The sequence below is a fragment of the Asterias rubens genome, chromosome 14 (genome assembly GCF_902459465.1).
Source record: "Asterias rubens chromosome 14, eAstRub1.3, whole genome shotgun sequence".
Lineage (NCBI taxonomy): Eukaryota > Metazoa > Echinodermata > Asteroidea > Forcipulatida > Asteriidae > Asterias > Asterias rubens.
In genome coordinates, this window is record NC_047075.1 from 10824284 (window position 1) to 10846534 (window position 22251).

General features: G+C 38.8%; 2 protein-coding genes and 1 long non-coding RNA gene across 3 annotated transcripts; 1 reads left to right on the forward strand and 2 right to left on the reverse strand.

The window, feature by feature from the left end:
• Nucleotides 1-9648: 9648 nt before the first annotated feature.
• Nucleotides 9649-10638, reverse strand: LOC117299122 (histone-lysine N-methyltransferase 2D-like). The gene has a single exon (XM_033782583.1). The coding sequence runs from the start codon at nucleotides 10636-10638 to the stop codon at nucleotides 9649-9651; it is 990 nt and encodes a 329-aa protein (XP_033638474.1).
• A 3700-nt stretch (nucleotides 10639-14338) lies between these two features.
• On the forward strand, nucleotides 14339-18945 carry LOC117299123. Its single transcript, XM_033782584.1, has 3 exons — nucleotides 14339-14375; nucleotides 16282-16425; nucleotides 18558-18945. The coding sequence occupies exons 1-3, from the start codon at nucleotides 14339-14341 to the stop codon at nucleotides 18695-18697; spliced, it is 321 nt and encodes a 106-aa protein (XP_033638475.1). The 3' UTR covers nucleotides 18698-18945.
• Nucleotides 18946-20706: 1761 nt separating this feature from the next.
• LOC117299056 lies at nucleotides 20707-22236 on the reverse strand. Its single transcript, XR_004520033.1, has 3 exons — nucleotides 21978-22236; nucleotides 21448-21652; nucleotides 20707-21177 (listed from the first exon to the last, which is right to left on the reverse strand). It is a non-coding gene; the product is annotated as an uncharacterized LOC117299056 (long non-coding RNA).
• Between the last annotated feature and the right edge of the window lie 15 nt (nucleotides 22237-22251).

Consider the following 22251-nt stretch of genomic DNA (forward strand, 5'->3'; position numbering starts at 1 on the left):
TTATCTTGGGATAAGATGGGATAGGATAATAAATGTTGGTGCTGTCCCATCCAGTGACGTTGTGTCTGTTGACTTGTAGTAAATTGAAAATGGTATTGTATTAATACGATTCCAATTATTGTAACTGTGCTGTACTATTTCCACCGTTGTTTTTGTAAACATGGTGTTTGTTGGAAATAGTTTAACCAGGAGGTGTGACCCTTTAAGACCAAGTTGGTCTGTACGTGAACGAAAATGTTTTCGAGATTTAGGATATTTTTGCAGATCCTTGGGTAGCAATAACTAGTTTTCGGAAGTCATGTAAGCTTCCTCGTCAGTTGCATGTATTGTTGATTCTCTGAATCGGGTAATCTCTTGTTTACATTTTGAAAAAGATGTGGAGAGCAACCAATATGGTGGGGTTTTTGACATAGCCGTAGGTATGTTTGTATGTTTGAATAGATAACCAAGGCATGTACCGTTTGTTGGATAGTATTCAAAGTAGAGCAATCAAATCCTCAAGTGTTTCTTGTAATTCCGGAGAATTATTTCCGGGGGAGGGATCGTCGATGTCGCTTCCGGACTCAGTTGTGTCCGGTGGCAACTTGGCTCTGATGATCTTTTCCCGTATGTCTTTGTCTTTTTTGAAAGCAATGAAAGGTGTGTTCGGAAAGATTTCCGTGAGTGTTTCATCGCTATGGATTAGAGGCCAATGTTTAGTGATTGCCCGTGATATATCCTTCAACCTTGTTTTCATGATAACTATCAAAGATACTTCTGTTCTCAACCCATAACCCCAACAAATAACCAATAATTTGTTAATATTCTTTTCCAACAATCCAATCGGATAGGAAAACATTATACCAAAAACCATCCTCTGGGTTTCGCATGAGGCTTCACAACGGGATCCCAGTATCCCGCTCTTTAAAACCCGCCAAAATGCAAAAACCCCCCCAACACAATGGACTACTGCCATACCATTGTTCCGTTCATGACCCGTGAACAACCCCCACGCAACCCCACCAAACCCGAGCAACTCTGGCAAGTGCTTATTATCACCTCTCGCACGTCCGCAACGGAGACACATAAACAAATCTCCTAATACATTTTCTCATTTACAAACATGTCTTCCAAACTGAGCAAATCATCAAGAAGAAGCCTCTGTAAGAGCAAATTCCTGTTTAAACCTGTCCAAGAAGAAGACCAAGAGCAAGAACTGATGGTAGTGCCTAAGACACCGGGTTCATCCTTTGACACATCTGATTTCTTGGAAACATCGCCAACCAACTCTGAATCGCCTCCCTGTGGAAACAGATCATTGATCGACCGCATAAAAAGCGATTTTGAAAAAAGGCACTAATTCCAGAAATCAAAACCAACTCTTCAAAGAAACAACTACCAACAGCAGATTTCGAACTCGTCAAGGCCTTGGCTGCTAACGTGGGATCACTCACATCAGCCAAGGCACACATTGACAAACAAATTGTTTCTTTGACGAAAGCTGTCAAACAAAAAACACCACCCACCTACATCACCTCACAGGCAAGACCGCCGCACCCTCACCACCTACTCAGATACGAGGAAAGTTTCCAGGCAACCTGGAAAGACCTTGAGACCTATATGGGCCAAGCTTTCGCCAAACTTACACTCGACCAATATCTGAAATTCCAAACGGACATCGAAAACCGTTTAGCTGAAGCCAAAGAAAACTAAACTGCCCAGCTGAACGAGCATTTCAAGACAGAAGACACTCGAACCACCGCCAAAAAGCTCTTTGGTTTCTTCGCAAGACCCAAACCAGCTCCTGGAAAGAACAAGAGAAAACGAGAAGAAAGCCACTGACTTTCGACACAAAACAACCGGTCTTTTTCAAGACCACCCCATCTTCCAAAGAGAGATTCAAATACGTTTAAACTGTGTCATTTTTAAATTAATCTGCTATCATCTTAGCAGATATATTTAATAAATAAACATCATTCCCAATACACAATAAACATGGTGAATCGAAAACATAATAAAAGAAAGTCACTCGCACGAACCCATAGAAAAGCCAATCGCTTTTCTCGCCACTGCTCAACCCTGTCCCAACAGAGACAACATGATCTGTTATCAGATTTGGCTAATCAAAGCGAACAATACATAACGAACCTTTCCAGTGTTGAACTTTCTGTAGATCAGAAAATCGCACTAGGTAAAGGTTTAACCTTCGTTCCCACCCCAGCCAAACCAACACGCCGTTCTCTTTTGATAGATATAAACACTTTCAATCGAAGAATGAGAGTAAAATACCTTATGCATAACAAAACTTCCCGAACACAACCCTTCCAAACACCATCCACCTGGTCTCCCAAATCAACCTTCAATATCAAACTTGAAGATTATCTGGAAGCCACAAAATTCGAACTTGCTCATATTCGTTTAAAACAACAAACAAACAATATGACTAAGAAACAAAGATCAGCTCTTCTACAGTTGAAAAACAACAACAAAATCGTGATCAAACCATACGACAAAGGCAGAGGAATATGCATTATGAACACTCTTGACTATCTAGCCGTAGGCTTCCACCATCTTAGTTCTCAGCATTATCAACAGCTAGAACAAGATATTACACAAGACACGAGTCAACTAGTTCATAATGTCCTTACGAAAATGGCCAACCAAAACATCATCAACCGCAAAACATATGAGTACCTCGACCCCCTCAAACAGAAAGTGGTGTGCCCGACAATGTACTTTCTACCAAAAATACACAAAACTCCACCACCAGGAGAACATTTTATTGGTAGACCTATTATCAGCGGATGCACAAGCCCCACAGCAAAGATTTCTGAATTCGTGGACTACTTTCTCCTTCCGATAGTTACCTCGCAACCCACATATGTCCGTGACACAACAGACATTTTGCGTAAACTTGAAGAAACATCATTTCCACAAGATGTACTTATTACCAGCATTGATGTTGTCTCAATGTACACAAATGTCCGCCAAACAGAGGCAATCAATTGTGTATGTAATGCGCTCGAACGAACAAATCATCAATATGCCATTAACAAACCACATTCCTCATACATCCGTACTCTTCTGGAACTCATCATTGGGAGAAATTGTTTCCAATTCGGAAATAAATATTTCCTACAGAAAGTCGGTTGTGCCATGGGCTCTACAGCCAGCCCTGAAATATGTGACATAACACTCCATGATCTCGAAAATCGAATCCTCCAACAAGCTGACAATATACTCACTTGGTGGCGCTATAGAGACGACATTCTCATAATCTATAGCGGTAATATTGAAGAATTCAAAAACCTGGTAAATACCATGAATCAAATGCACCCTACCCTCAAATTAACTTTTGAGGCCTCAAACTGTTCAGTGAACTATCTCGACCTAACCATATTCAAAGGTAACAGATTCCGTGAAACTGGTATACTAGACACCAAGATCTACACCAAACCCACGGAAACATATCAATACCTTCACAATCCTCATCTCACCCACCACATGTTTTTAACGCATTCATATACGGGGAAACCCTCCGCTTTGCAAGAAACACCAACAACATTGAGGATCTTCAAGAGAGAGTTGAGACTTTCACAATAAATTAACAGCAAGAGGTTACACACATGATGAAATAAACACACAGATACAAAAAGTATCACGTCATGAACGTGCTAACATGATTCATAAACCACTGGAAGTACACCAGCAAAAAAATAAATCACCTCTCGTCTTCACGACAACATACAACCCGGCCCTTTTCCACAAGGATATATCACGGGCAATCACTAAACATTGGCCTCTAATCCATAGCGATGAAACACTCACGGAAATCTTTCCGAACACACCTTTCATTGCTTTCAAAAAATACAAAAACATACGGGAAAAGATCATCAGAGCCAAGTTGCCACCGGACACAACTGAGTCCGAAAGCGACATCGACGATCCCTCCCCCGAAAATAATTCTCCGGAATTACAAGAAACACTTGAGGATTTGATTGCTCTACTTTGAATACTATCCAACAAACGGTACATGCCTTGGTTATCTATTCAAACACAGTTGGTAAAAATTTACCACCAAGGTCTCGGCATTTTAAAACGAACCCTACTTGCCCTTACATTTTCACCCTTGTGGAAAATCATTTTTTGTATTTAGTTCAAGAGCGTATACTATACAAATGTCAAAAAACCAAGGCGAGTTTTAATACTCGTTTTAAGTTTTCCCTTAGAGAAAAATACATTAATGAAATTATCGCACACCTAACCGAGTTTTAAAAAGATATATGTCACCAGGCAATATCATGTAGTAGAGGCATTGATACAATTTACCCTCCTATTGTTTGACGATGTTACTCTACCAGTTTTGGTTTTAGTGTTATGGGGATCGGGCTTTTTTCTATTTATGCTCCAACTCTTTTGACTCAATTACCCATTCATTTGAGGGCTATCGTCAACTTTGGTATTGTTTACACTAAGAACATTTCTTTTAAAAAAAACATTATCTTTGAATTTTTGTACTTTTTTGTTTTGATTGCCTTTTCTGGTGTTGTTATATTGTGGATCCTCTCGTATTGGTTTATCGCATTGTTTGTATTTTTGTCGTTTGTACAGCGTTTTAAGATGTAAACCAGTGAGATCAAAACCAGTAACAACGATGTTGACGAAAAACAAACCCGTTACTTGTAAAGGGAGCTGTTTGCAGGTTATAGATGTATGTGTGTAGGTTAAGGTCATATCTTTTCCGACATACAAAACACTAGCAGTGAAATTGAGTTTTTGGAGTTTTAATCCTTAGGTGCACAAGGCGGCCGCTATGTAGTGACCACCAAAACACGTCAAACTGGACTTCTAAGAACAGTCATAACTTAACAACTTCAACACCCACGCTCACCGTCCTCATTTGGTTGTTTGGAGCGCTTGGTGAGCTTTCGTTTTGTGTTATGTCCACCAGGGGTGCTGTAGAAAGTGAGAAAATTACGCTCGAACATGGTAATTTTTTAAGGGTTTAATTTTTTTTTAGACTGTGCACCGAAAGATACAAGTCAAGTTGCCTTCGTTTTCGTTTAGATACTCTACACTACTCTATACTATTATTCACCGACGCGTGAATTAGGCCACTTCATGAAAGCCATCATTGTCTGGTGATGCTGAACGGGTCATTACAAGTTGCTGAGCCGATAGTATTTTGCTAATTATAACCTTTGTACCACACATAAAAGTGCAGTGCTTTGGTACGGTGACCTGTTGCAATAACCTAATAGTAACAGCAGAAGCGAGTCTTGTAAATTGCCAATTGTTTGAGATTCTTTGCCAATAATGTCGGTTGAAAATGTATCAATCAAATGTGTGTTAATTCAAATACACTTAATTCAAGCACGTCTTAAATTTGTTTAATGCCTTGCTGTACGGATTTCTACAAACTAAGTGGTTTATATAAAACAAATATATATTTCCTTTATACTGTTATTCCCCGACGCGTGTATTACGCTACTTCATTTTAGGGAGGTTTGGCTGCACGTTACCCGAGCAAAAACGTGAACGTGAACGTCAGAAACTATTGTCGTTTATAGGTGACGTCACCACTTTGGGCTTGTTTCATGCGGTATGATGACGTCTGTGCAATTGAGTGAAGGAAATGGTAACTTCACGTATGCTTAAAACGTGAGACTTTTACAACAAACTTTTCTGCCGTTCACGTTCACGTTTCTGCTCGCGTAACGTGCAGCTAAACCTTCCATTGAAAGCCACCCTTGTCTGATGCTGAGCAGGCTTTGAAAAGTTGCTGAGCCGATGCAGTTCTTTTGTTAATAATAACCCTTGTATCACACAACAAATTGCGGTGCTTTGTTATGTGACCTATTGCCATGACCTTTGTAACAACATAAGCGAATCCAGTAAATTGTGAGTTGTTTGCAGGAAGTATAGTTGGCATAAACAAGGTCTCTGTCAGGAGTGTCAGTTGATGTGTTATTTCAGATATACAAAATATGTGGGGGGCTATTTATGACTTTTTTACAAAACCAATATAAATATAAAATGAAAACAATATATGTAGAACGAAATGAATATATACAGGACGAAATAAAACAAATACAGAACGAAATATGAAACATATATAGAACGAAAATAAGTATACAGAACGAAATAAAATATAGTTAAAATGCAATAAAAATATAGAGAACGAAATAAAAAAATATAGAACGAAAATAAATATATAGAACGAACAAAATATATATAGAACGAAACAAGAATGTATATAGAACGCAATAAAATGTATATAGAATGAAATTTAAAAAAATTTGAAAAAACTATAGAACTATAGAAATATATGGGACGAGACATAAAATATAGATCGAATCAGAAATATATAGAACGACAACAAAAAATATATTGAACGAAGCGCCCCGTTCGATGAATAAGGGCCAGGGGTTGTACAACATTAGCATAATAGCACGAACATTAGTATAATAGCACGAACATTAGCATAATAGCACGAACATTAGCATAATAGCACGAACATTAGCATAATAGCACGAACATTAGCATAATAGCATGAACATTAGCATAATAGCACGAACATTAGCATAATAGCACGAACATTAGCATAGTAGCACGAACATTAGCATAATAGCACGAACATTAGCATAGTAGCACGAACAATAGCATAATAGCACGAACATCAGCATAATAGCACGAACACTAGCATAGTAGCACGAACATTAGCATAATAGCACGAACATTAGCATAATAGCAGTAAGCGCCGCCCGAGCGACGGACCAGTATGCTAGACTTGCTACACTTCCTTACTGCTGACGATAAACGTTGAATTAACTGTCGCTGTTGTAAGGACGGCTACACGACTGAACACGTTAACTAAAAAATGTCAATGACCTTTTGATAATCACACAGCCACAGATAATTTTTTCCCAATATTGGGGAACAAACTGCAACTAGGGATTACATTCAGGCAGGTTTGAACTGAACTTAATTACCAACAAATATAGAAGAAAACAAGGGAATGCATGCAGCTTGACTTGCTGCGTTTCAGAACTTTTCCTTCTTTTGTTTCGGTCACCACGGCATGCAGCATGCGTTATAAGAACACAACCGTGTACTTGTAGTAAGGGAATCCAACTTTCTGAGTATTATGTAATACTAGAGGAACTCACTTTAGCCAGCAAAGTTCAAGATCAATTACTATGAATACTAAACCATGACTACAAATAAACCAAGAACACGGTGCCAATAATTTTTTTGAACAGATTACAAGTCAAAAGCCATAATACCTTGAGAAGCAGGCTTTGCTGATATTATGAGGTAAGTTACGCCGGGGTTGAAATTGTTTATGCAATGTTCATTGATACTATTTATTAAAAAAGTGGTGCAAGAAGAACTTCTCTGAGACTCTGAAAAAAGAGACTTATTTATCAGCATAAAAACAAATAAAAGCAACAATAGTACAAAAGGTTATTATTAAAAGATATAATTTGGTAACTTGAAACAAAGGAAGGAGAATCGATTATGCTAACGGTAAGGGTGGCTAGAGGGGGATGAATTCTGTAGTGTGTCAGGCGAGGATGATTGGAATGTGGTGCAAAACAAAGTAGTGCACGTTATGATGAACATTAAAGTATGGGTCATCAAGACCAGAGCTTGAATATCAAAAAGTACTTAAAATTGATAAACCAAGTGAAGAGACTGGTCTTTGACAATTACCAATAGTGTCCAGTGTCTTTAAGGTGTGAACCCTGAACCCACCGCCATTCCCATTCTACCGCCTTCTTAATTTTTGTATCGGTTTCTAAAATTCGTTTTGAGCTACAATTTTAGTAGTAGTTAATTTGCTAACGTTTCGTTGTAGGTTGCTTATTTTTTTTATACGGACCATCCTGGAGTTTTTACACTCGGCTGCCATAAATCTCAGGAGCCAGTACGAGAATTTCCTTCCTTTTCCCTTTGGGTTTTTTGAAGTTTTTTGCTCTTCTCAGGTTGGTCCCGCAGGCGGTACTTCATTGTTTACACCTCCACAGTCCTCAGGTATATTCATTCAGCTGTTATAGTTTGCTACTTTGGGGTTTTTGTTAAATGTATTTTCATTATTATAACTATGGTATTCTGCGTTGACGGGATGAACCGTATTTTAGTCGCTTTGTCTTAATTTGCTAACAACCGGGGAATATGTGCTGTTTATTTAACTGTGCTATATTTGCTATAGTTTCAAGTTCCTTTGCAAACCTTTTATTTTAACGCTTTTGGTTTCGCGGTACAGCCTCGTCCGGAAACCTGTATGCAGTAGTAGTTTCGGAGACCTCGCGGATTTAGCTGCGGCCGGAGGTTAGTTTTGCTATTGGTTGATTTACTGTTGTTGATTTTGCGGATTTATGCAACTGCCGGACATTAGTTTGGCTTTAACTGCTTTATTTATCACTTTTGATTTCGCGGGTGATGCGACTACCGGGAATCAGTTCAGCTTGTTGGTTTGCATTAAACACATTTTAGAAGATCTTGCGGATGGCAGGCAACTGCTGGAGATCTGGTTAAGTTGTATAAAATACAAGCATTTTGTTAGGGGCGAATTCAAAATTAAACAATCGGTAACTCGGGGTAAATCTTCAATTCCCCCCGGGGTATTACGAGGCAAAAGGAAGTCGGGCCATAATTAGCTCATTATCTACGTGTGATATCGCCGCCGGCCACGCTGCGGTTTGGCAGAGTCTTGGTCAATCCGTAATTGATACCGTTCAACAATAGATAAGTGGAGTTTGCGGTCCATTGGTTTCTTAAGAAACATTGAGTACCTGAAGGAGGCCAAGTCTTGCCCACTGAGAAATTATACAGAAACTGATATTTCACAAAATATATAAAGTTTTGTATTTCCCCCCGCAAAATAGTTAAAATTTACAAGATGTTAAGGTTAACAGCATTTTCAATGAAGAAAAACGAGCCAGGATGAGTCAAATTGCATGCTTAGGTTTTTTTGTTGTTTTATTTTCAAATTGCTAAATCACCAAAACTTAAATACATGTAGTTAACCAAAACATATTCTGTTACTCATGAACTGTAATAAATACATAAAATAGCAAAAAATATATCACTATGGTCTGTGTTTTACAACTAATAAATTAGTTCTTTAGTTCTTACAAACAGATTGACACTTGTTCATCACTGTTTATAAAACATTTTAAACAATCGGCTCCTCACGATCAGACATCCTTACTTGTTTCGAAAAGTAGACAATTTTGTGTGTTTATTAAAAAAATAGTTTACAATTGCTCGTTCAGTAGTTTGTGATAGTTGGTTTAATTAACGACTATGTCGACACTTGTCATTTTCAACGGAACGAATTTAGACAAACGATTTCCACTTTACCTCTCCTGGAAATTCCCGCTCTACTACATCTAACATTGACATCAATAATCGTCTATCTAATCTGTCCTTGCGTAATTTGTCCGTCCTTACTTAAAACAGTGGTACCGTCAAAATAAGACTTTTTCATAATGTTTGCGAAGAAAAAAAAAAAAAACATCAAACCCCGCACAAACGATGATGCTTTGGTGCACTTCCGACGGAGAGAATCACATTGATGGGCGTTGATTAAAACTGGATCGTATATTTGGTCCGGGTTAAATTCTTCATGGCGGATTGGAACGACAACGTTGCCGCCAGTCACTACGGCTGGTCCTCGATGTTGGGCGATTGGTGCTTGCACAGGTAGGACGAAAGGTGGGAGAATGTTTTCATTGGCGGGTGCGGGGATGGTTGGTTCGGCGGGAATGGGTTGATCGGCGGGTTCCGAGATTGGTTGATCGGCGGGTTCAGGGATAGATTGTTCGGCGGGTTCCGGGATAGGTGGATCGGCGGGGATAGGTGGATCGGCGGGGATAGGTGGATCGGCGGGGATAGGTGGATCGGCAGGTTCCGGCATTGGAGGTTGATCGGCGGGGATAGGTTGATCGGCAGGTTCAGGGATAGGTTGATCGGCGGGTTCCGGGATAGGTTGATCGGCGGGTTCAGGGATAGGTTGATCGGCGGGTTCAGGGATAGGTTGATCGGCGGGTTCAGGGATAGTTTGTTCGGCGGGTTCCGGGATTGGTTGATCGGCGGGTTCAGGGATAGGTTGATCGGCGGGTTCCGGGATAGGTTGATCGGCGGGTTCAGGGATAGGTTGATCGGCGGGTTCAGGGATAGTTTGTTCGGCGGGTTCCGGGATTGGTTGATCGGCGGGTTCAGGGATAGGTGGATCGGCGGGGATAGGTGGATCGGCGGGGATAGGTGGATCGGCGGGGATAGGTGGATCGGCAGGTTCCGGCATTGGAGGTTGATCGGCGGGGATAGGTTGATCGGCGGGTTCTGGGGTAGGGGGTTGATCGGCAGGTTCTGGGGTAGGGGGTTGATCGGCAGGTTCAGGGGTAGGGGGTTGATCGGCAGGTTCTGGGGTAGGGGGTTGATCGGCAGGTTCAGGTGTAGGGGGTTGATCGGCGGGTTCAGGGATTGATTGATCGGCAGGTTCCGGGATAGGTGGATCGGCGGGGAGAGGTTAATCGGTTGGTTCGATGATAGGGGGTTGATCGGCGGGTTCGGGGTTTGGTTCATCGTCGGGTTTGGGGATAGGTTGATCAGCAGGTTTGAGAATGTTTCCTTCGCCGGCATGAGAAACATTTCCCTCGTGACTGACTTTTCTGACAAGCCATCCTTTTAACAGGTTTAATGTTCCCTTCACAATGTCAAACATTTTTGCGCAGGTGTCAAGGACTTCTGCATTTTCCTCTGCTTGCAGACGTTGCTCCTCCCGGATTTCTTGAATGGCCGAGAAAGTGACCTGCTGCTGCTGTTACATCTCTTGCAACATCTTCACTATCGAGGTTCCAGATGATGGACTCTTTGGTCTCACCAGTGACGAAAGCGGCGCATCATCATGACTGCCATCAGACCCTGACATGACCCGTTGACGTTTTGCTGATGGAAAAAAAAAAAAAAAAATACAAATTGTTATATTCAACACAAAATTATACAATACAACCATGGGTATTATAATCTAGTAGTCAAAACAACAAATATCTTTCTTCCAACAAACAGCATATAGATTATTTCGGTTTGGTCTTCTGCCTAGGGTATTGTTTGTTTTGTTTTCGTAATAGTATCAAAGGAAAATTAATTTTAAATGAAAAAGGGGGGGGGGGTGAGTTTGTCACTTTTTTTGTTTATAACTGTTCTGATTGTTTGTTGTTTAAGTTAATACTGTCTGTCCTATAAACCATCTGCCTTGAAAAATTTTAACTATCCATTCACATTGTATTTTTGGGGGGCCAATGGCTTCTTTTTAAATATAATCTTGAAACCAGGGAAGCCACATACCAAAGAACTGCCCCCCCCCCCCCGTGGCCCTGCTTGTATGCTTCTTCAATATAAATTAAAGGAATTACATTATTCTACTTACGGAGGTGTCCAATGTTCATTTTCGGTGGAGTTTTAGAAGACCTCTTTGCATTTTCACGATGAATCTCTTTCGAAATGTAAACAAAAGGTTGAAGTTGCGGTGAAACTGGAAACGAATTGTGGATCGTCTGGTAAAGTGCACCCAGTCAACTGGCAGGCATGGTTCGCTGAATATTATATTAGCTCATTGCAGCATAAACAAATAAAAGGCTGCTCAGGCCACTCTGTTGATCAAACCAAAGTGTTTCTGTGTCGTATGTGGTAATAACTACTAATACGCGTAGGGCAAGTGCATGTACAATTTCTTTTGTGTAACCTATGCATATCAAAGAAACAAATTGTGCGTTTTGTTTGCGTGTTCATAAAGACTTATAAAGCGGTACTCATAGATGGTGGCCTTTTTTTATGCTGAACAGATACAATTATTATGACCGCGAGTAGTTGCACAGGTGGTTGAGTCAAAACAGGAGTCTCTCTTAGGGAATACAACTTCAAAATTGAATAGTTTCCAAGGTCGCAAAAAGTCGAAAACAAATTTGGTTTTAGACTGTTCCTGAAGGTGTAGGCTTCCGAAAATCGGTGGCATTTTATATTTCCTTTGTCTCTGATTAAAAATAATGACAGTTATGAGGCATTTTATCTGATTTGTCAGGCTTTTTCAAACAGTAAACATATTATTATTTTAATTGTCATGAATTATAGACAATAAACAACCATTGAAGCGGTTTTCATGGCGTTATCTTGATGAGCTGTTCGGGGCAGCGAGTTAAAATACCTTATTAAGTGCAACGGTTTTGCCGCACTTTTTAACCACTTTGTGACAAAATAGAGCTATAACCCGTATTTTATAGTTATTTTTGTTTTCCATTAATTCCTTCCATTAGGAACAATCACAACAATTGAAGTTTTAGATTTCTGAAATGATAACAAAGTGCCTATTTTTGGCGCAGTTTTGCCTTGACCTGCCCACTGTGCCCTGGTTTCATGTCACAATTAAACAGCTTTGATTGAATCTCCGAGGAAAGTAAAAGGAAATCTTAAACTCGATATCTTTAATGTTTTATATTGCCTCCAGGTGAACCTCTGAGTCTTTAATAGTACATGTCATTTTTTTTCTTAAGTGGATATATTAAAAGAAATTGATTAATTTTTAAAGGCAGTGGGCACTGTTGACGATGTGACCTCTGACGTCACTCGAAAACCATAACATGATTCGCGGGCATACCGCCGGGCAAAACCTTTTGGGTTTTAGCAGCCAGCTAAAAAGTATATGCAATCTTTGTGCCCGGCGAGACACGTATACAGTGTTTTGTCAACAGAGGGCGGTTTAAATGTAAACATAGGTCACATCATCTATTGGTAATTATTCAAAATAATTATTAACAAAAAGCCTTACTTGGTAACGAGTAATAGAGAGCTGTTGGTATAAAACATTGTGAGAAACGGCTCCCTCTGCTTGTTCTTGAGAAAGAAGTAATTTTCCACGCATTTGATTTCAAGACCTCATATTTAGAATTTGAGGTCTCGAAATCATGCATCTGAAAGCACACAATTTCGTGTGACAAGGGTTCTCTTTTTTCTTTTATTATTATCTCGCAACTTCGACGACCAATTGAGCTCAAATGTTCACAGGTTTGGCATGTGTTGAGATACACCAAGTGAAAAGACTGGTATTTGACAATTACTAACAGTGTCCAAAAGCCATTTGACCCTTTCGGTTAACAGTATTGTCCAAGGCCCACACTTCGTGTATCACAATTTCTATATAAAATATAAACCTGTAAAAAATTAGGCTGAATCGGACGTCGGAGTCGGGAGAAAATAACCGGGAAACCCACCCTTGTATCCGCACGTTTCGTCATGTCATGACATGTATTAACATAAATCCGTGATTCTCGATATCTCGTAAAGCATTTCATGAAATAATATTTCAAGAGAAGTCTTTCATCACTACCTGCTGTAAACCATGTAAGTTATTTGTAAATCTGTTCACTTTCATTTTGTTTTCTGTACCAAAAGGGTCCAATATTTTGTTTAATATTGCTTAAATTTCTGCCAAGCTGCCGTGACTTAAATTAACCTTGAATCATACATTGAAAAATCTGCGGACACAGGAGACGAATTGTATGCTTTATAAACACGAAGTATTATCCCTTTATCCCTTTATAATGTGTCACAATAAAAGACAAAGAAAAAAAGTGACCTCTATAAAGCGCTAAAGTGCGTCAGGCATGGCGGTCATGGCGCTGTATACAATTGACGTGTATTGACTAAAGGTAGAGATGCAATGCGCACAGTTTAATGAAACAGAATTACGAAGTGAACAGATGGGTTTAGAGTAGTTGTTTGAAAGAACTAGCGGATGAAGCTTTGTGATGAAGAAGAGGCAGGTTGTTCTTGTGAGATGGGCTTGCGTGGGAAAAGCTGTGGTCACCCCAATAGTAGTGCGATCGGGAAACCTGAAGAAGCACAGAGTGTGATGACCGTAGTCTGCGAGATGGTTGATACACTCTACAAACTAAAGAGTTGAATCAAACACTAACTTGCATATGAGGTCGGTAAGTGACTACACTTGGATCCAGCGTTTTAGGTCATGTTAGTAGCGCATTCATAAAACGTGTTTTAGTCAGACATACAAAACAGAAACTCTGAGTTTGAGTTATATCTGCTTGCCGTATCAAGGACTGTTGATTATCAAGTCGTCTATAGAATTGAAGGTTGTTTAAAAATGAAGCCCGGCTGCTTTGAACGCGTTTTGCACTCTTCAATTGAGACTTTACAAGATGGTGGTCTTCATGGTTGGATTGCTGTGTTGGGTTTGTTTACATCCAAGCTAGCTTGGAATATTTTGTTAAAAGGCCTTGGTATGATGTTACCTACCCTACAAGAACAGTTCGACACTTCAACTTGGTTAATTGGCTGGATGGTTGCTTTTGTCAACGCAGGAGGACATTTCACAGGTAAGCACGATCGAGTTTGTTTTGGGAATACCACATTCAGCTCAAACTATCACGTTTACATCGTTAATTATGATCGGTTGGGTTTCAACGGGGACACTTTAAAGACCTGCTTGAACGAAAATGTCAAGTCGTGAATGTTGCTGAATTCCACTTAAAATGTTTTCGATGAATAAGGAAATCGAGTCATATGATTATAAATAGGTTTCAGTTAAAAAAAAACCCAATCATTTCGTATGCCCTTGTCCTTAGCTTTTCTGCGAGATTTGCGAAAAGCCCCGTTACGTAATCACTCTCAAAACGTCGTAGATAAAGTAGATAAAGCCGCTTTGTTGCAGCTTGGATGTACAACAAAGCGAACTGCCACAAATGACGTCAGCGGCATTGTCCCTTGACGCCCGCTCTCTGGCAGAAGTATTTTCTAGTTGAAAAAAAAAAAAAAAAAAAAAGGAAAAAAAAAAAAAAAAAAAAAAAAAAAAAACATTTAGGTAGGGGCCTGATTTTGTAATCGATAATTACGAAAAGTTCAGAAGTGTACACATGTCCAAATTACATTAAAATGGTAAACAAGTGCATTATAAACAAGTAAAAATACAATTTCTGTTGAAAACATTCCGCTCAGGTAGCTGTTTAATGAAGTCACCACTGTGACAGCTCTTACCGACCAATATTGGTTTTTCATCTGCCACATCTGGAAAAAAAAAAATCCACTGGACCTGCTATTTCAGTTTATCCTGAACTGGGGCATCGGTCAACACCTCAAAGTGGAATCGCAGACTTTGGCGTCAAATTTAGCCTGGGATTAGGAAAATAAAAATAGTTAGTCCATAAGTGCGTGTCTTGGTGGTTGGTGTCACTAAACAGTTGTTGCATGGTAAACAAACAAATAAAATCTTAACAAAAATGTAATAACTCCATCCACATCAACTCAGGATTCTTATAGCAGCCATAGAAAACTGGAAAAGGCATAACACAACAATTGTTTTCATATTTTTGAACTAAATTCTAATATACACAAAACCCCCTAGTGGCTGCAATCACTGAGACACGAGTGCACCTACTTTTTGGATGTCGACATCCCGACATAATTATCTCGGTATGTCGACTTATTTCCGTTTAGGATGACGTCATCCGGAGATAGTTATGTCAGGATCTTGGATGTCGGAAGACACTTCAAGAGTACCGTACTTACTACAATTTCAGTGAGCTTATAACTAAAAAAAGTATATTTTGTTCGATCTTATTATCCATGGATAGTGTGAGCTGATGTGTGCGCATGGCTCATGGTATATAGTCTGGTACCGCAAATAAAAATATGTTCGGTCCAATCTTTGAGTGAAATGACATGTTTTTTAACTTGCGCAAGCCAATCGTGCGTACTCCTCCCCCCCAAAAAAAAAAAAAATAAAAAAATAAAAAAATAAATAAATAAGTAAACAGAGTTTGCGCCAAAACAACATTACAATTTGCGCAAATTAAAGAAATGCATCTTCTAAGGTTGCCCCCAACACATTACATGTATACACAACATGAAGTACTTATACATCAATGCTAAAAAGTGTTAACAAGCAATTAAGTTCAGAACGTGTCTATCAGAATTTCCATTTTATTGTCACAAATTTTAAAGCCCCCCCCCCCCCCTTCCGATAATTCTGGCTATACCGAATAATATGTGGGTAAACGTGATCAGCTTCCTCTAAAAGTCTGTTTTGCTTTAGAAATTTTTGTTTTTTTTCTAAAAGGCATCCTAGCAACGCCAGTAAAGGAGAGATTGTGAGCTAGGACCGTGTTGAGTGTGTGGATTAGTTGCTGGTATCTCCATGATAAATGCGTCATACCTGCTCAGTTTATACGCAATCGTCTTCATCCTAACCCTGTTTTCTTTAACAAGTTTGCTCTTTCCGAACAGGTGTCTCAGCTACCCCACTCCAAGAGAGATTTGGCGTCAGGACTGTGGTGACAGTGAGTGGATTAGTTGCTGGTGTCTCCATGATAACTGCGTCATTCCTGTCCAGTTTATACACAATCACCTTCATCCTTACCGTATTTGCAGGTTAGTAGTACAATACTCTGTTATTAAAAAAAAAAAAGTGTCCATTTAGTAAAATTGTCCTACAAAAAGTACATAGACCCTTTAAAGGCAGTGGACACTATTGGTATTTAGAAAAACGGCTCCCTCTGAAGTTGAGTAGGTTCCACAAATTTGATTTAGAGACCCCAGATTTAGAATTTGAGGTCTCGAAATCAAGCATCTGAAAGCACACAACTTCGTGTCTTTGACAATCACCATTAGTGTCAAGTGTCTTGAGCTTAATTTGAATCATCAATTGGTCTTCGAAGTTACGAGAAAATGATGAAAGAAAAAAAAACACCCTTGTTGGACGAATTTGTGTGCTTTCAGTTAGGAATAAAAGACTTCAGGCTAGAATTCTTTAATTATTTTCATGAGAAATTACCTCTTTCTCAAAATCTAAGCTACTTCAGAGGGAGCCCTTTTTCACAATGTGGTATACTATCAACAGCTCTCCAATGCTCATTACCAAGTAAGTTTTTAAGTTAATATTTGTTTTTAATAATTACTTAACGTGTACCTTCCCTTTAAACATAACTTATATTTCCAGCATGTGTGTTCTTCGTTTTAGGGTCAGCTGCTGGCATATCATTAGTAATAACGAAGCATCTGATTGGAAGCTATTTTAATAAGTCTGTCACAACGGCATATGGCGTGTCGACCCTGGGCAGTTCTGTTACCTTCCTGGTTGCTGTGCCCTTGATACAGCTTTTTCTAGACACCTACGGCTGGAGGGGAACAATGCTACTCTTTGGAGGATTATTAATACATCTCGCTGTATTTGGAGCTCTGATGAAACCATCTGCAGCGAGTGGTAGTCAAGATGGTTATGAGGCAGCTCTCACAGACGAGGAGCCAGAGACCATGGAAGAAAAAGTGGCACCAAGGAACCGCTGTGGCTGTTCTTGTTTTTCCTCAGTCTTCTCACTTACTAGAGATACATTCCAACTTGAATTGTTCTCATCCATGTCTTTCTGGCTTGCTTTATTTGTGTTCATTATGATGGAAATGACATGTTCTGCATGGTTAATATACTATGTGCAGTATACTACCGTGTATAAAGGACTCACACTGGAACACGCATCACATTTTGTTGTCTCCTTTGGATCGGAGTAGGGAGAACAATTGCTTCCATTGTGATTGGTCCATTGTTTCAAGCTGTGCAGGTTTTCAGTGCATACGTGTGGCTTGCTGGAGCTCTACTTATGTGCGCCATTTATTTTGCTGTCGATCCATGGTTGACGTCTTATTGGCCGATTGTTGCGAATACTTTCTTTTATGGAACCGCTGTATCAATGGCTACAATACTCTTGGATGTTGTCAATACAAAGATATTCGGTAAAGAAAGGTTGGGGCGTGCCATGGGACTGTTGGGTCTTTTGTCAAGTGTGGCGTCACTCCTTTTGTTATTTTTTCCAGGTGAGTTATTGTTCACGTTTTCATACAGCGAAACAACTTTTTTTCCAAATAAAGCACAGATAAGTCGAGACGCAACTTTTGAATGTCAAACCAAATTGACGTGTGAAAACAATCGCTTCGGTTCCTGAAACCAAATTCAAACGAAGCATTCAAATTTGTTGCAGACATGTATATGTTTTTGATGAATGCAGTAGAGTGATACTTATCACATAAATGGCCGACCGTCGACGAGGTAAAAGGAAAACCACGCAATTTCGAGTGATACTTACTTTTGTGTGGATCATTATATTATACTTTTAAAATATCTTTCTAATCATATGCATTTTATAACAAATGGTTACAAACGCTTTTCAAAGACCAACTGGACCGATCCAAGGCAACGTATTCCTTTAATATATACAAAATATGTTCAATTTACATCGGGGATAAAGAATACCCATATTTGGTTTACACTGATGTGTGTCAGCACTGTTTACTCAGTACGTTCCCGAGTTCTGGGGAAAAAAAATGACAGGCACTATTATTTGGGTGGGATTCGAACCCATGACCTTTGCAATTCTAGATCAGTATCATACCAACTAGACCACCAAGATTGCCCGGTAGACAGAGGCAGTTCAAACCATATGTTTTAATTGTTGCAATTATCTATGTCCATGTCTCACATTGTGATGTTTTGTTTTGTGTATACCCTCTAGGATTACTTTATGACCTTGCTGGAGACTACATCGTGGCTTTCAGTCTAATGGCTGGTGTACAATCACTGACTGTTGTTGCTGCACTGGGTTTGAGCTGGAGGCAGAAACACCATCCCAGTTCGTCTGAAGCATCCAAATAAGGAACATGATCTCTTCCAACACCCATATTAGAACCGGAGAGTAAACAGTTATTGCTTCTTTAATTTTGAGGCTCTTGAAACAGTTTTAGTAAAGACACTGCCGTCGATTTCACAAACTCTTCCTAAGACTGATCTTAGGACTTAGGACGAGTCCCAGCCCTTTACTGTAGCATGCAGACCTTAAGAATAATCCTATGTTAGGACGAGAGTTACTCGTCCTAACTCGAGATAAGACGAGTCCCAACTCTTTGTGAAATCGACGGCTGGACACTATTGGTAATTGTCAAAGACCAGTCTGCTCACTTGGTGAATCTCAACATAGGCATAAAATAATAAACCTGTGAAAATTTGAGCTCAATTGGTCGTCGAAGTTGCGAGATAATAATGAAAGAAAGGAACACCCTTGTTACACGAAGTTCTGTGCTTTCAGATACTTGAATTCGGGGCCTATAAATCTAATTCTGAGGTCTCGAAATCAAATTCTTTGAAACTTAATACTTTTTTCTCTCAAACTACGTTACTTCAGAGGGAGCCGCTTCTCGCAATTTCCCCATTACTCGTTACCAAGTAAGGTTTTATGCTAATAATTATTTTGAGCTTATCAATAGTGTCCACTGCCATTAAAACTACACAAATTGGTTCTCATGCAGGCAATCTTCCAAGGAAAAGTTCAATCAGTGCTCATGCGGTTGTGTACTTAGCTATATAAAATATTAACGGAAACAATTAAGTGGGATTTGAAACTCCGTATGGTGTGAGTGTATCTTTTGGGTCGGGTTTGTTGAAATCAAGTGCATTGATACATATTGAGAACTGGCGTTAAAAAAAAACAGTATTTAATTGTTGCTGTCATAATTTGATTTTGACCACATAACGTGAGTTTGCTCCCTCGAAATATTATTTTGATCCTTCCAAATATCCATCAACATTAATTGTAGAGAAATCTATTGAGGAATTTAACTTAATTCAAGTAACCAGGACATTTTGTTTTGCTTCTAAATTATTTTGTTGAGGGTAAAAATATTAAATGCGGTCAAAAAAATCACGACTCAATTGCTACAGTATTTCGGAACTTTGTGATCTTTGTGGGACAACCCAGTTAAACAAGAAATCGTTCGTTTTGTACCAATCAATTATGACCACAGGGTGTGCGGTGAAAATGTGCTTAGAAATGAAGTTTCGTGGCGCACCTCTTGCATGAGCGTGGAAACAGATTTAAATAATAGATAAGTACATGCTGATTACAAATACATATATCCACAATCGTCAAACAAGCCAGTTTGGAAGTTATTTGCATTTTAATTAAGCAATATGAAAATAGTGCCCTTTATTCGCCATTTTCAATGGAGCACTGATGCAAGGAATAAATTATTATGAAAGGGTGATCTATTTTAGGATTTCCCTTACTCAAAAGTTGCAATAAAATGGTCCATTAGGGGTGAATCTAACGATGTCTACTCAAAAATACAATTATTTTATCTTTAAACAGAGAAGTATTATTTTTTTAACAGTAGTTTTGTTGTTCCAAACACAGTTAGATTTACTGTCAACACATTTTAGAGACCATCTAAATATTTAACAAATAATTGTTAAGGTCATACTATGCAAAACTACAACCTCTCCCACATATTTTTATATGGATATATTATGTTTACTATGACAGAGCATCTTAGGCCGCCAACTTTATCTTAATTAATATCCCTACTAATAATAAGTCACCACAAAACAACATTTTCTTGTATATGGAATTTTGCTTTATTCCGTCATGGTCACCCTTTTTCAGACTTTTCCCATCCTGTTTTGATAATAACAAATACTCCATGTCCTTTGTCTGCATGGACAATCTCTGCCCTAGTATGATACTCTGTTTATCAAGTATGAAAAATCCACATCTAGTATTAATTTGTTCAGTGAACAATTTATTTCAAGTGAAGAAAAATTCCCCTTTTTTCACTTCTACTTTTGCATGCATTGAATCTTCAAAGAATATTTTGTTACTTAAAAAAAAAATCAGTAAACTTTAAAAGTAAGTAGTTAATAGAGACCAACATTATTTATTTGTGGTTTTAGGTTTTTACTATAGCTTCACTCATCTGTTTACATGAAGATACATAATTATCTCAATTTGAATTATTATTTGCCATAAATAGGTATTCTTTATCAGACTTCTCACTGTTTTTAATCAGAGCTTTAGTTTTTACACTTTCACAGTTTGTGCACTTGCATTTTAAGTATATGCACGGTGGACTTTTGTCCGAACAAAGTTTGCTTTGACCACATCTACTCTTTTTCCATGAGCAATGAACACGCGCACATTATAGAATGCTGTCAAGCGCTTGGAGTAGGTTTGTCCAGTTGGCACGTTTTTTATCCTTGTGGTGAGATGGTACATATGGAACTTTTTCAACAGCACTGTATCCTTACTTAGTTGGCGTTGCTATGCTGTCTCATCAAGTGTCCCATTAAAACGAGGTTACGATCTGTCTTTTTAAAAGATACATAAACAAAATTGTTTAAAATAAATTCCCTTTTTAAATTATTATTTTTCATTATCTAATGGACATTCAGCTGTTTGTTGATTGGACCAATAATTACATATTGTACATCTATCATTAAACGACAAATGACGACAAATAAGTTCATGAACTTGTACCAGTTGATGTTGAATCGGTTTGCATTTATTCAAATTGAACGCATACTTTGTAGTATACACATCAAAGATAAAAACAGAGATACAACTTCATAGTTACCTGGCAATGTTAACATCAGCACAATCATGTTGTCATTAAACACGTGGGGACAAACTCCTCAACTCTGAAAGTGTCCACATCAGTCAGCATCCATTGAGTGTATAGCGGGCATGTTCGGTCGTTTGACGCAGTCGCCTATGATCAATTCTGCTAGTAATATAACCAGTCGAACACCTTTTTAGTTGAAAGTTCACCTGAACACAGTCTGTTGAGAAAAAAATTAAATTAAAGTCATGGTGGTATTGTCACAAGAATGTTAACTAGCCACATTTCGTGAGTTGACATGCCGGACAAAATAATATTCAGAATCATTAAATCATATTGACAGATTGACATGATTGAGACAGATTGAAACTGTCATAAAATAAAGACTCATGTCATCAATAAAGACCTAGTCACACTGTGAAAGCTTGGCAACAATCATTTATGAATGAACAATAGGGAAATGAATCAATACTAAAACATAAATACGATAAGGTTCCGATATTTTTAAATTTAAATTGAAAAAGGTACTGTTGTCTTGACGTTACCTGTGATAGAGATCGGAGGGTCTTACCGACCTTCAGTCTGTGACAGTTGTCCATCGTCGTGTTTTACGTGTCCGTAATTTGGGCTAGCGATTGCCACAGCTTTAAGGACATTTTCACACTTGACCGTCCTCTAATTCTTGTTCTTCTTCAAATACATGCAAATAAATGTCTTCAACTATTTTCCGAAAATGGAAAAGCTTTCGTTTCAACGCTAGACAAATGCACAAAGACACTTTTTTGTGACATGTTTTTTTCTCACACCACGACGGAGTCT